General features: G+C 35.7%; 1 protein-coding gene across 2 annotated transcripts in view; it reads left to right on the top strand.

Moving 5' to 3' along the window:
- Xrcc4 (X-ray repair cross complementing 4) overlaps positions 1-6,813 on the top strand; it is a 193,868-nt gene extending 187,055 nt beyond the window's left edge. For both annotated transcript variants that reach the window (XM_070031146.1, XM_070031147.1), the window contains one exon: positions 5,715-6,813. In XM_070031146.1, the coding sequence (XP_069887247.1) occupies positions 5,715-5,826 (112 nt within the window). In that variant the 3' untranslated portion in view covers positions 5,827-6,813. The remainder of the gene's footprint in view (positions 1-5,714) is intronic.
- The last annotated feature ends 8,758 nt before the right edge of the window (positions 6,814-15,571 follow it).

Here is a 15,571-nt window from a genome sequence, read left to right as displayed (position 1 = left end):
GTTTTTCAATCATACTGAGCTTCTTTAAATTATTTTCAGTCTTTTTTGGGTACTAACCTTTTCATAGTAATATATGTTGCAGTACTTTCTCATAGTATATGATGTCCCTTATCTTTAAGGTATCTATCTATAAATAGAAGCAATTCTTTGTACTTTTTCATTCTCTTTTTTATTTTTATATTTTTGAGGATGCTGAGGATTAAAGAAGTATTTATTTTTAATGTGATAGATCAACCTTTATGGTTTTTCATTCTGACTTAAACAAACTTTCTTATCCCCAAATGCTAAACATTTGCCTTTACTATCTTTTACAAGCTTTAAAGATTAGCTTTTTTGGTATAATTGTTTAATTTGCTTGGAATTCAACTTTATGTATATTGGCTCAGAATGAAACAGAGCACATCCTTTTTGTCTAGGTAGAGATATGTTAGGCCATATAAAATGTCTTTCATTTCAGCAGCAGTGTTTGTGTCAGAAGTCAAATGAGCATGGATTTTAAAGTGTCATGATCTCATCAATCATTACACATTTTTCTGGACCTCTGAATTTTCTCTGGTTGACACGTTGACACATTTCAGTAATATTCTTAGAATATGTTCTAAAATGCAACTAATTCACTCCAAACTATACTAATGCTTCTCATTTGAATAAGATTACTTTCCCAGATGTGATATCACTTTCCCAGTGATACCATTTTAAAGTTGGCTAAGAAAATGTCTTTACCAAAATATGTGTGTCTGTGTCTGTGTGTGTGTGTGTGTGTGTGTGTGTGTACACACACACACACACACACACATTATTCATTAGAAAATGGTAGTATAATTTTGATTTAAGTTTGTATGTGTGCATGTTCTTGCACTGTGAAGTTAAAGAAATAGAACATGAGAATCTCTAAAGTCGTTTTTTTTGTTGTGAAAATAACGTACATGGGCAAGATAATGAGTGCATTTCTTATCAAGCATTGTTGCCATCTCCTTTGTTTCCCCTTCCCATCCTTTCCCATCTCCCCCCTCCCAAATTGTCCCCACCCCCCTGCCAAAGTTGTAAAATTCATTTTTTGACATAACATCTTGTACATCTCATTGTTGCAATGGGTCCACCTGTATCCCTATTTAAACAATTTGTTTTTTCTCCTTCCCCTCCACAAATTATACCAACATCAAATACAGTGAAAACAAAGGTTATACTGTGAGGAAGGGACATACAAAGCAACAAAGAAATATCTTATAAATATGTTAGAAACAATTGCAAGAAAGACAAAAAAAAAACATTTGAATCCTTATCTTGCAGTTCATTTCGCCTAACATCAACTTATCTGACCTTTTCTGCTTGTCTCAGACATATACTAGTTTTTGCAAATAAGGGAAACCATGGGATCTATGTTTCTTTGGGCCTGGCTTACTTCACTTAATATAATTTTTTCCAAGTCTTTCCATTTCCTAACAAATAGGACAATGTCATTCTTTCTGATGGAGGCATAGAATTCCATTGTATATGTATACCACATTTTCTTGATCCATTCATCTACTGAGGGGCATCTGGATTGGTTCCATATCTTAGCTATGGTAAATAATGCTGCAATAAACATAGTTGTGCTGGTAGCTTTAGTGTGGTCTGGTTTGTGATCATTTGGGTAAATGCCCCAAAGTGGGATTGCTGGGTCATAGGGGAGCTCTATGTGGAGTCTTTTGAGGAACCTCCATACTACTTTCCAAAGTAGTTGAACAAGTTTACACTCCCATCAACAATGAAGTAAGTTTCCCTTCTGTCCACATCCCCTCCAGCATCTGTTGTTCTTAGAGTTCTTGATTATAGCCATTCTAACTGGGATGAGGTGGTATCTCAATGTTGTTTTGATTTGCATTTCTTTTATGGGTAGGGAGGTTGAGCATTTCTTCATGTGTCTATTGGCCATCCTTTCCTCTTCAAATTTGGCACATAAGCCAGCTTTTAGTCATGCAATAGAACTTATTCTTTTTATTTTGGGTAAAAAAAAACATACTGCAGCCTTTTAACTCTACAGTTTCTTATTTTGTCATTTACTTTTTCTCTTTAATTCAAATAACTCATTGTTTCCTAGAGGTTTTTTGTTGACTGGTATTTTGCAAAGTAGTTTATGCTCAGCTATTTAAAGAAAACTATCTCAGAACTTGGGAAATGAGAGAGCTCCAAATCATCTATAGTAACTAAATTTCCACAAATTAAATTAAGAAAATTAAGTACAGAAAGGTGTAGTGACCCAACCAAAATCTTGATGTCATGGAGCATTTATAATGATCTCCTGATCCTGGACTCAGAATTCAGAATCCTTCCTATTAAAACATGTTGCCCATGGGAAATTATCTGAAAATCTGGGGGAGGGGAGTATCTACATATTTCTATTATATTTATAGAGATTTCTAAAGTGATAAATCATTCTGGGTGAACATATTACTTTATACTCTTACCTTCACATTAATAATTTTAGGATAAAAATACATATTTGAACAAGTAAAGTAAAAACTGAGGCTTTCTAAGATTAAGAGTTATATGTTACACTTATTGTACTCATATTTCCTTAACACAATGAGTTAGTTATTCCTGGAGCATTTTCAAAATTTTTTGATTAAATGAATAAAACTACATATTGTAATGGAGGGTACAAATATTAGGTATTCTAAATGCTCTGAAGAAAAAACTATCAGCCTGGATGTGATTTTTTTTTAAGTTTTTTTGGAAAGTTTTGAATTTAAACTAAGCCATAACTAATGACTATAATTTAATTAGACAGGGGGAACTTCCAAGTTTTAAATTACTTGTTTAGCTCATTTCCTACAGACTTTCAGTTCAGGTTCTCTGAGTTTTCAGAGTTTAGCTACACATGATTTCTAGAAACAAGTACGTTCATGAAAAATAATATGGTATATATGCTGAGATCTGTATATATGGATATTAATTATTTTGCATAATTTAACAATAATACAAAAAGTGGGATCAACCCACTTTTAAATATCAATTTAAATATCAATTTTTAAATATTAATTTAATATGCCAAATTGAAACTAATGATGAATGTACATCTGAATTGTTCAATGTACAAAGATATTAAACATATTGTGAGGGAAAAATATCTAGACTTGAAAGGCTATAAATATGTAAAGTTATCCATTTTTTTCTAAAAACAGAAGTAATGCAAAATAAGGAAAAGACCATTCACTGTTCTCTTTGTGCCTTTTCTGAGTTTACTAAAAGTTTTTGAAAATGATTCAATTTTTATTGTGAGAAGAGTTCCAAATTTCCTCCCTTGATTTTCAATGGATATGAAAACTATTAACAGTGATCTCCACTGACCAATTCTTATGAACCTGAACCCTGTTGTGAATGAGTACTCTAAACAGGAGTCAAAATCTACTTTAAGCACCTCTTGATTTCGAAAGAGATGAAATCTATAAATATAACACTAAGAAGCTATTTCCTTCAGACTTGTCACATATGAGTGCAATTTTTGTCTGATGATGATGATAATTTAAAACAAAATTGATAGATGTCTGTGTTCTTCTTGTATAAGTCCTAGACTGTGAACAAAAGATTTACAGAAGCCGGGCGCTGGTGGCTCACGCCTGTAATCCTAGCTACTCAGGAGGCTGAGATCTGAGGATCGCGGTTCAAAGCCAGCCCGGGCAGAGAGACCGTGAGACTCCTATCTCCAATAAACCACCAGAAAACCGGAAGTGGAGCTGTGGCTCAAGTGGTAGAGTGCTCGCCTTGAGCTGAAGAGCTGAGGGACAGCTCCCAAGCCCAGAGTTCAAGCCCCACGACCGACAAAAAAAAAAAAAAAAAAAAAAAAAGATTTACAGAGCAATTTCCAAGTCTGAAAAAATTCCGTTCTGTTGGTTTTTTTTTTTTTTCTAAACACAATTCTAAGTCATTTATTACCGGGGAAAAATGTGAAAATGTTTTAAGTTGGCATTGAAAACTGTTACAAGTATAAAATGTACTCTTATTTGTACAGTTATCATTTTGTTCTTCTTTGGAGGAACGTGTTTTGCATATTTACCCATTAGTATGATTTTATTGTGTGTGTGTGTGTGTGTGTGTGTGTGTGTGTGTGTGTGTGTAATTTTAACATTGCAATTCCAGAGGATTGCACTTGTCATATTAACAATCTACTAATGCCTAGCACCTTTGCATTTCTTTTTTTTTTTTTTCCTGTGGGTCATGGGCTTCAACTCTGGGCCTGTGCACTATCCCTCAGCTCTTCAGCTCAAGGTGAGCACTCTACTGCTTGAGCCACAGCACCACTTCCGATTTTCTGGTAATTAGTTGGAGATCAGAGTCTCACAGACTTTCCTGCCTGGGCTGGCTTTGAACCATGACTCCCAGATCTCAGTCTCTGAGTAGCTAGGATTACATGCATAAACCACCAGCACCTGCCTCCCTTTGCATTTCTGTAAGGCTTTGTCATCTTCACTTGACTTGTTCAGGATAAGAGAACAAATCCCAGATCTAGTGATAGCCATTCCATCTAATTGTATGTACTCAAGAGGCCAAGGAAAATATTTGATGGATTCATTTCTAATTAACTTTGCAAGTAGAATTACAGGGTTTTTAAAGTTCTCATCATCTACACATCCTTAATATTTTTGGATTAAACTCTTATGTAGTTTATTCAATATTGGCAGCTAGTGGTAATGGTTTCCAAATGTTCTGTGGGGATTTACAAGTATTTACATAACCTTAGTTAGTCTTTAGACCACCTGTGATGCAGACATTGTTTTGCCAATTTAACAAGTGATGTAACGAAAGTGTCACCAAGTTAAATGATTTGACCAAAGTCGCATCACTGGTAAGAAATAGACTGAATTCAACCCTGTGTTCTAACTTCAAACCTTAAGCTCATTCATCTGTTTGGAGCTCCTGTGATGCTGTCTATGACTTTGAAGTTGGAAAGATAGAGGTATTACTGAGTATAACCAGTTAACCAGTCTGATCCATCGTAATCATAATTGTCTCATTGGTTACATGTAATTGTTCATACTGAGCATTTGTTATTTTGATTCTATGGGCACTATCATGGTTTATTCAAGAACATAACTATATATTCAAAGATTTACTTTGATAGCCATCTTGTCCTCCCTCCACTCAGCATATCAATGGTGATTATTGTAGAGAAGGAAACATTTATATAGAGAGAGATCAGTTCAATAAGGCAATAACTTCAGTTCTGGACCTAAGTAAAATTTAGTTTACTCAATGAAAATATATTATTGTGAACTTATAACAGTTCATCAACAACTGCCACAATTGTGAAACGTTTTTATATACATCTAATCATCTGATCAGCTGACCACTAGAGGAGATTCATGCCATCAGAACTTCCTGCCACTGTGACATTAAAAATGGATGGCCATAGTTAAAATTATTTGGGAATCATTCAAAGAATGACTTGAAAAACTTCTATCTTGGTCTAAACATGATTACAGCACATTATTATTTCCTGACCTTGATTGTGACTAGATTTTCTTGAATTCATATTAGTGCATAATAGAGATAGAAGAATTCTAAAGCAATTAAAAGAAATAAATGTCCTTCATCTCTTTTTCCCTATAGATCATAGTATAGCCAAATCTCTAAATCATAATTAAACAGAATTTAACTAAGGTGTGTCTTCATTTTCTTTGACTGTACAATGGAATTTTTTTTAACTATGGTATCTTGATTTTCTTTTACTCCAGGTGTGACCCTTCACTGCCTGAGACATTGAAAAAGGAGCACATCTCTGCTGAGAACATGTCTTTAGAAACTCTAAGAAACAGTAGTCCAGAAGACCTCTTTGATGAGATTTAACAATCCTGGAAAGTACTTTGCTGATCACTGGACTGTGATTTTTTACTCATTTCTTCAAAATCAAAAAGGAATATGTCAATTCAGCCACAGATAATACTGTACCTTATATCTTAATTACATGTATGCTTAGTTGAATGCATCCTAAGAACTTGATTGCACATGTTCATGAAAATATGACTGGATGACAGTGGTATGCTATGCTAAACCATTCCCCTTGTCTATAATGACATGAAATCTGACACATTTATTGTATTTGTTCATGAATATTGTATGTAATAGCTGTCTTTTCAATGTCTACAGTTCCTTTAGGTTAGTAATATTCTGAACAAGGAGAGATTTTAATTTGTTGGAGGATATGTAGAGTGTCTTTAGTTTGTACATAATGATAGTAAAATTTTTGTAGCTGAAAATTTTGTGTTCTTGTTAAAATGTGTTATTTACCTTATTTCTTATGGTAAAATATCTTTAAAAAGTGGTTACTAGCATTTATGTAATCTGTCTTCTTTATGTCAAAAGAATTAATATGTTTTTCAAGGATCGTTGGTACTATTTTACACATACAAAGGCACTATTTGAAGACAAAAATTTTGCAATATGTTTTGCAAGAAATACCCAGCACTCTTCATTTTAACTCACTAGTTGTATTTCCCAACCTCTGATTCTGTCCTCACTTCTGTCCAATTGAACATCTATTTCCTCTGAGACCCTCAAAATAAGCTTTGCAATAAGCTTTGTTCTTTGGAGTTTTCTCTCTGGTCACATTTCTTTAGACTTCTTGGTTGATTCCTTCTTTACTAAGTAGGTGAATGTTTGATTGTCCTAGAGTCAATTTTCAGCACTCTTCTGTTCATTTCCCATATTATGTAGGTCAATATAGACACCTTAAACTGTGTGTAGTTTAAATCTCCTCTATATGTTAGTATCTCCTAGTAAGCACAGTTCTCTGTATAGTCAAATATATATAATTATATTAATATACAGAGATATCTTGACAGACATATACACACAAAATTGTAAGTATATGTGTATATATAAACATATATAATTTGAAATTGATTTGTCAGAAAAGGTTTCTTAAATTTTCTTAGAAATTATCCCCATATCAAATCTGAATACATTTTGACATATTCCAATATAGATGTCTCTGCCTGTACTTGGGATATTTTAATACTCACAAAGCAGAGATTTAGTTATATTGCAGTTGTAATTTCACTTCCATTTACCCAGTTGCTTCATGCTAAAAACCCTGGAATCTTCCTAGGTGTTCTTGCTTCTACAAATCTGTGTGTTTACCTCTCAAACTCAACTTGCCTTTATCTGCCTTTCCCATTGTAAAGGCCTTCACCTTGGCCTCTGTGCTTAATCTTCTTCCCTAAAATCCAACCAAACTTTAGTACCCTACCTAACATCATTTCTGTGCCTAAAGACTCTAACAGTAATCAATTGCTCTTTAAGTAAACCACATCTTTACCATGTTATGCAAAGTCCTGCTTCCCCAGCCTGATTTCCTGAACCTGTGTCTATCCATTCCTCCTATACTGATAAGACACTAGTTCCCAAACCCGTTCTACTGTTGACCCCTCTGACTAGAGTTTCCATCATTAGATGGTTGATTTATTCTCAGCATTCTAATCTGGAACCAAATGTTATTTTCTTAAAAGAACTTTCCCCTACTTGTTGTTTTTTTTAATTTGTATGACCTTAGCGACCCTCAGGTCTCATTACAATTTTTTTCACTGTGTGTATCACTTCACTGTCTAAAGATTTTTAAAATTATAAAACATGAACTTCTCATCCATATTGAAATTTAATACTGAATTTTCTATAACCCAACATTTACCTCAGATTTTTCTATGGGAATTTTATACAAGAAATAGACCACAACTAACTAAAAGCAGTAAATAACTTAGTGTGTGTATGTGTGCATAGGTGTATGCATACACATTCCTAAGCAACCATATCAAGAGAGTCTATAAAGTTAATAGTATTTACAAACTTTTAAAAGTTTTTATTTTCTGGAGCATTGAATCTTTTTCAGCTATTGCTAAGATACCAGGCTGATTCAATTGGTTAGAACAAAGTACTAAACCTCTAATATTGGGGTCTTTTCTATCCAGTGTAAAGAAAATGAAGACATGCTTTCTTATATCAATGGAGAGCCATAGATTTGGTATTAAGAGGTCTAGATCCTGCCCTTCTACTCCATGTTTTTTTTCCCTCACTTTTTCCATTGTCTGTATTCTAAAACAGATTTTCAGAAGACCAATGTAAGGCACAGAATGTGAAATATATCAAAGCATAGCCTTTTTCCATTTTAGTATCTTCACTTATAAGAAAGGGAGATTATATTTCTTTTTTCATGGAATGTTTGTTTCTGTTATCTTTATGTAGTTGTACAAAAGAGATTCCATTCACCAAAGCAGTTTATTAAACAGTACATCTTGATCAATGACATCCCTTTCAGCATTCCCACCTACCCCTCCCAACCCATGGCTTACATTACTGAAGGTTTGTTTTCACCTCGAAATTTATCATCCTTGCCCCTGACAGCAGATCATATGGTACATCATCAAAAGAAAAAATAATCTCTCAGGAAAAGATCCCTTTATTTTGTGATTTTAAAAATCAGGAAACTACTTTTTAAAAGTTTGCTTCATGGTCTGTAACTCCAATGTATAAGATGCAGGAGTCTTTGAGCCTTTATCCGATAAGCTTGCTTCAACAAATGTTTGTGAGGGAACAATTACAATACAAAATATAGACCTGGGTCATATGGGAGAATTGGAAGGTAACTTCATACATTTAACAAATATTCATTAAGTATTTGTGCCTGTCTCTATTCTGGATGCTAAGTGAGCAGTGACTGGAGTATGTAGAAAGGAATTGGCATCAAAGTCAGGTCCTGAGACCACTCTGTAATTAGCTGAAATATAAGGAGAGGTAGGATTCATGGGGAAAAAAGAATGAAAAGCTATGAATGAGCTACTATAGAAAATAAAAAATTCAATAAGAGATAAAGAAATTAGATGGAATTGGAGAGTAAGCAGAGATATAAGTAAAAAAAAATACTAGGGTCATGGTAGAGACATGAAATAATTACATTGATAATTGCACAGTATTGAAATAAAGAAGACAAATTAGAAGATAGTGCCAAAGATTGACACTACAGGTATGTGTCTGTCTATGTAGGAGATGAGGAGGATCACAGTTCCAGCTTAGCCCAGTCAGAAACTCTGAGACTCCGTATGAAGGGAGGAAGCTAGTCATGATGTTGCACCTGCCATCCCATCTACAGCTGGAAGTAAAAAAAAAATAGCAGGCTTGTGGCCCAGGCATGTGCCAATGCAGAAGGGTGAACCCTATTACCAGTACAAAAAAAAAAGGAGGCCATAGGTTTGAGTCAGTGAGAGAGCACCTGAGTATCAAGTGCAAGAATCTGAACTGAAACCTATAAAAAAATTATCACGGGCTGGGAAGGTGGCTCAGTGGTAGAGTACTTGCCTAGCATGCATGAAGCCCTGGTTTGATTCCTCAGTACCACATAAACAGAAAAAGGCAAAAGTGGTGCTGTAGCTCAAATGGTAGAGTGCTAGCCTTGAGCAAAAGAAGCTCAGGGACAGTGCCCAGGCCCTGAGTTCAAGCCCTGGGACTGGCAAAAAGAAAAAATAATAATCACTAGGAGCTATACTGGTTATGATTATAGAGGTATAAAATAAGCTAAGTAATGTAGGTAATACAATGAAGACATAGAATTAAATTCTGCAGTTCTATAGACACTTCCTTCAGGTAATGGGTTTTCTGTGGATGGGGAAAAGGGCCAGCTAATAGAGCTTGTATTATAGATAATCTAGACGAATCACAAATCCTTGTCTTTTTATGCATGTGTTTGTCATTTTTGTACCTCATATTCATAGAATCTAGCAAGTGAAATTACACAGCTGACATTAATTTTTTAAAAAGGCCTCATGAATTTATAAGTTTGGAAACACAGAAGATGAGTACCTACATTTTTTCCCTCACTCTAATGATTGTATAAGGGAGTAGAATATCCAGAAATGAGAACTGAATGTGATCTGCAAGCTAGAGGCAAATACCCTGACACCCTTAGAAGATGTCTAGCTCTACCAATGTGAATAAATGAAAAGACAGTCACCTATCTTTACTGTCATGTGAACATGAGAATAACTACTAACTACAGAAAAACGCTCCAATTTGGAATGTTTTATTAATCTGTATTATTTTTACAATGCATGGCTGACAGACACAGTTACTCATATAGAATAACATGGAGGCAATCTACAACATTTATAGTGATTTTACTTGATGTGTGGGACAGGAATCATGTATCTTCTGGCTGGAACCTGGTAATTCAATAAGTAGGGATTAGGAATGTGGATTTGAGGAACAGATCAAAGCAGATTACTACATGCTTCTCTCAGCTAACAACAATGACTCTGAGCAACTTATTTTCTCTGAACTGGGCTTGTTTTCATTCACACAATTAGAATTAAGAATGAGAAATACATAAAGCAGCACAGTGCCTGGCTCACAGTAAGTGAAGCATGTATGGAAACTCATAGCTGTTACTATTTTGCTGTATCAGCAGATAATGGATCAAAGCTATGTATGAGGATTTTCTATCAAAGTATAAAAACTGAAGTGTTCCAGAGAACAGCATTTCCTGTAGAGGGTGAGGGCACAGCTCAAGAGCAAGAGTTGTTGCATAGGCCTGACTTAATCCCTGGAACTACAGTAATAATAATAACAACAATAAATATACATATATAAATTAATTATTTAAAATTTTATAGTGTGGTTATATCTGATTTAAAGATAGATTTTTATGGCAAAAATTTATCACCCAAAGGCTGTGTGTTTAGTGAAAAATATTATATTCTGCAAGAATAATGGAATTTGCTAGAACATGTATTTCCTTGATTAATTCTGTATTATTCCAATTCTATATTACTCCATTACTGCATTTCTCCATTTTTGAGAATATTTTTTTCTTTTTTTTTCTTTCTTTCTTTCTTTCTTTCTTTTTTTTTTTTTTTTTTTGTTTGTTGTTGGTGGTGGTTGTGGGGCTTGATGAGCGCTGTCCCTGAGTTTTCTACCTCCTTGAGCCATAGCCTCACTTCAGGTTTTCTGCTAGTTAATTGGAGATGACAGTCTCATAGACTTTCTTTCCAGGGTTGGCTTCACACTATGATCCTCAAATCTCAGCCTCCTGAGTGGCTAGGATTACAGGCATGAGCCATCCATTTCTGAAGAATATTTCCTTTTGACTTTTCTATTAAAATCTTATCACTGACTTTTATGACTATATATAATGGTCATATCTTACCCAAAGATTGGGTAGTAGAAACTCAATGTAGTCTTTCATTTTATGTAAGCATCATACCCATAATATTGTTTCAAGAATTTGAAATTTGGACTACATTTAAGGACATGAAGCCTATAGCATAAACAAAGTTCTCAAATGTAGTTAGAACATAATCCCAATCAGTATAGTTTGTGTGTTGACTTATTTGCCAACAGTTTACCGAACATTTTGTCCTAAGCATTCTGGCAACCAATGGGGATATAAAAACAAAGAAGACAGCATCCTCATCTTTCCAAGAATTTGGAGATCTAGACAAAAGAAGAAGTCAGTCGAGTACACAATCCAGTTATATGATAGGTGCTATAAAAGAGATGTGCCCAATATGCTCAAGGAACACAAGGGGAAATCAGGCTGTTCTTATTTCTTTTGGAGAGTTCAGAGAAAAGAGGTTGGAGCCAAAAGAAATCTGAGAGGGAGGTAGAGAAGTTTGAGCTGAGCTCCAAGCATCACTCGGGCTTTGCCAGGTGTCTGGAGTGCACTCAGCCATGTGTGAGGCAGAGAGAAATGCTTGTGGCATGTTCACAAACAACAGGAGTGAACCAGGGCCTAGGAAGGGAAGGTAGCTTCTCCACTAAGATTCTTGGAGATTTTCATCTGAGTGTACAGCACAAGCAAGTTTTTGTCTCATTTTTAATTGCCCCCAAATATAGCTTTCATTATGATGTTTTCATATGTATGAATACACTGGTCATACTCAATACTTCACTGCTTTTTATTTCCTCTTTCCCCTCCTATTGGCTCCATTCATCTTCCCAAATAATAACTTCTTTCATATCATTTTCTCTTTTTGCAACTCAAGATTCTGCATAGGAGAGAAATTCATCTCTCTCATTATCTGGCTTATTTCACTCAACAGGTTTATCAGTAGAATTAGTATTACAAAACTGTCTGTATTACCGAAAACTGTCCTCAAGAAACAAAACATAAAGGGATGTTAAGGGAAGTGCTTTTCAATAGGAGCCATGGATGTAAGGTGAAGATACACCTATGTGCACTCAGAGGTCTCTCTTTTCCGTGATTTCCTGATGCTCTTTCTGGCCTGTTAGAACATTATCCAACTCCACTTCATGCAAGGAAGCAGATATTACATTTTTTCCAATTATCTTTGAAAGTTAGAAACCTATCAATTGATACATGACCCAGTCATGTCTGGTGCTCATCCTTTGGGCTTGGGTCACATCTTTGGGAGATATCATTAATTCACCTCTTGCATCTCTTTCTGGAAGCTATAAGTGCAACTATGCGTAATGAATTTTCACATTTCTTTCTTAAAGTTAGAACACTTTGTGAGAAGGTGCCAGTTCTGAGTCCGTCCTTATAGGGGCAAGGGGGAAGTGGAGTTCCATACACTGGTGCCATTCAATGGATGTTAAACAACATAAAGCATTGTGAATAGGAGCTTATACCCTGAAAGGAGACATTGTGAACTTTTTATTTCCTGGGATTTTGATCCCAGGACAATTAAGAACCATAGAGTACTGCCCTCCTTCCACAAAAAAAGTGACAGAAATAGCACTTTTTAAAACATCTAATTGTGTTTTCAAATATTAACAGAAAAGTTAAGACAGTGTTTGTCAAATCAACTCCTATTTCTCCCACATATCAAGGGAAGGGTGGGGGCAAATGCATGAGGAAGCACTTTTTCCACCTCTCTGATGATTTTTGCAGTAAACTGAACTTTATAGGGATAAAAAAAATAAAACATTTCACCAGTCAATCTTCTAGTGCACTTGAAAGTAATTAGCTTTTCTATCATTTCCCTCATCTTTTTATCTGAGAAATATTTGCAACCAGACTTTCTACGAACGTGGCTAGAAAACATAATAGCATCATTGAGAGCGTGTTAACATAAAACAACTCCCAACAGCCGGGGAGCCCAGACACAGGTGCCAGCATCCCCACCCAGAGCCATCCATCAGCCCTGCTAATGGAGCAACTCCAGCAGCCTCGCCTTATAAAGAAATGTGAGGTTTATTCCTTATTTTATTCCACTTAATTAAAGAACAGCTGAAAATCCTGTCTTGCATTTTCAACACATGGATCCAATTAGCGCTGTGGAGCAGGCCCCTGACTTTGATAAAAGCACTGACGTGTACCTTTGGTGCCTGTACAATGTACTCTTTCATTTTACAAGGTGGCTGAAGTGCAGTTCTAAATATCCTTTTTGTAATGTTAACAAAAACCCAGGGGTATAAGCTTAGAGAAAGGTGAAGAGAAGCAAACACAATTTTGTGTGACTTGCCTGCAATAGACTTCTAGAACCCAGTTTGCTCAAAGGGGAGTATGAGGTAAAAATCTGCTGCTATGAGCCTTTGCCGGCTTGTGTACAGAAAGTATTACAGTATTCCTGAGAATTACACTCAGAGACCATTACACAGGAGCTCCGTTAGCTCAGGAAATTCCACTTGTGGTACTGCAAATGTGCTTAATGTGATGACTCTGCTCGAAAGGTAATGGAAATCCCCATTCGAATAAATTGTTTCAGACCACACCATAGCTGATGGGACGTGGATCTGCTGGAGTCCCAGAATCTGAGAATTCCATGTAGAAATGCTCAATTTAGGATATCACATTGCACTTTCTGCCAAAAAGCAAGGGAACTTGTAAGAGAAAAAGATAAAGCAAGTAAAAGGTTTTATGGCCGCTTCCCATGATGTGTGTGCCACTCTGCCCTGGGAGCACTGGGAGTTTTCCACCCTGGGCCGTGGGAAAGCAGGATGTCTCAGAAGGCTGAGACATTTACCCTGTTGTGATGCCTGCGTGAAAGCTAAGGGTGAACATCTCATTTTTCCATTCCATTTCTCCATTCTGGACACATAATCCTCCAGCTGGGAAAAACATGACCATCAAGAACAAAAATCTCTGTCCCAGGGACTCACTGCCCATGACATTACTCCAAAATTTATCTGAGAGTTAAGACACAGACAAAAATCTGAAAAGATAAAACTTACCAAACAAATTCTTTATTCCTTGTGTCAATGAAAGAAAAAATCATAATTAAGATGGTCTTTCTGATGGCTCAATGTCAGAAGACTATGTGACAGAGAGACTCTATATCCTCCTCTAGTTCTTACAGTTATAATATGGTTTTCCACAGTTTCAGTAGGAACATATAGTAACTTTGCAGAGACATGCCTATAACCATCCCTCATCTCTCCCTTAGTCTACCTTCCCTGTGAACCATGCATGATACACCTTTATTGAATTACTTTAGAAAAGGATGTCGTTTTTGATAGCTTCTTAAGTACCTCATTAAGTCTTGTTGAATTATTTATATATGAGTAGTTGGTCACCATTGAAGTTTACTCCATCCCAACCAGCAGTTCTCCCATTCAAGCAGTACAGTACTAGAAATTCACATTGTTAAATTTAGTGGTCATTCCTAAGTCCTTATCTTAGTCATTCTGACTGCCACGTTGATAAAACACTTTGTGTTTTGTTCACTGATCTCTATTAGCTGGAAATTCCTTCTTTAGCATTTTCTGATTCCTCCTAAATTTCTCTGTATCCATGAAGTGTGGCTCAGCAATTGGGCATTGGCCCTTGCATGTACTTTGCATATAAAATTTATATGTTGAAGCCCTACCTTGCAATATGGTGGTATTTGGAGGTGAAAATTTGGTATAGTCATTAGAGTTTCAATTAGGTCATAAGGGTAGCGTCCACATAGTGGGGTGAGTGACCTTAAAAGAAGAGAAAAAAAGGGCCCCATCAATTTCTGAAAGCAGAGACACAATGAGAAGGTAGCCATCTATAAGCTTTAAAAAAAAAAGCCAAGATGGAATCAGTCGGGACTGAAATAAAATAAATTTCTTCTGGAAGCTACCCAGTCTATGGAATTTTCTTATGACAATATGAGCTAACCAATACAGTTTCCTAAGTGACTGCAGAGCTTTAAGTAATGCAATAGCTTTAAGTAATGTAATACAATGAAAAATGTCAACCTCCTCCTGGCCTTCTCTTCTGGATGCCCAACTGACATGTTAAATCTAACATTGAACAATTCTCCTCAATCTTTCTTCTTTCCCATTTCACAAATGTCAGCCCCATTCCCAAAGTTCTTCATGATTTATCTATTTTGCTTACATCCTACATCAAATTCGCAAGCAAAATGCATCCAGAATTGAACTCTTTTATTTTTGCAGAATTTCAGAGCTAGAATAATTCAGAACCCTTTTTAGCCTGAGTTATTCTAATAGCCTCCTAACTAGTCCCCTTGCAAATCTTCACATTGTAGCCCGTAGCCAAATTAAAATGTCAAGTTCACTTGCATTTCCCCCCCAAAACTTTCTGATGCCTTCCTTGCACACTCAGATAAAAGTCCCAATCTTTACTATGGCTTAGAAGGTCCGGGAAATAACC

The sequence above is a fragment of the Dipodomys merriami genome, unplaced genomic scaffold (genome assembly GCF_024711535.1).
Source record: "Dipodomys merriami isolate MVZ:Mamm:240054 unplaced genomic scaffold, mDipMer1.0.p SCAF_20, whole genome shotgun sequence".
NCBI classification, from domain to species: Eukaryota; Metazoa; Chordata; class Mammalia; order Rodentia; family Heteromyidae; genus Dipodomys; species Dipodomys merriami.
Note: the sequence above shows the minus strand (reverse complement) of the source record. Positions and strands in the feature narration are given on the sequence as shown.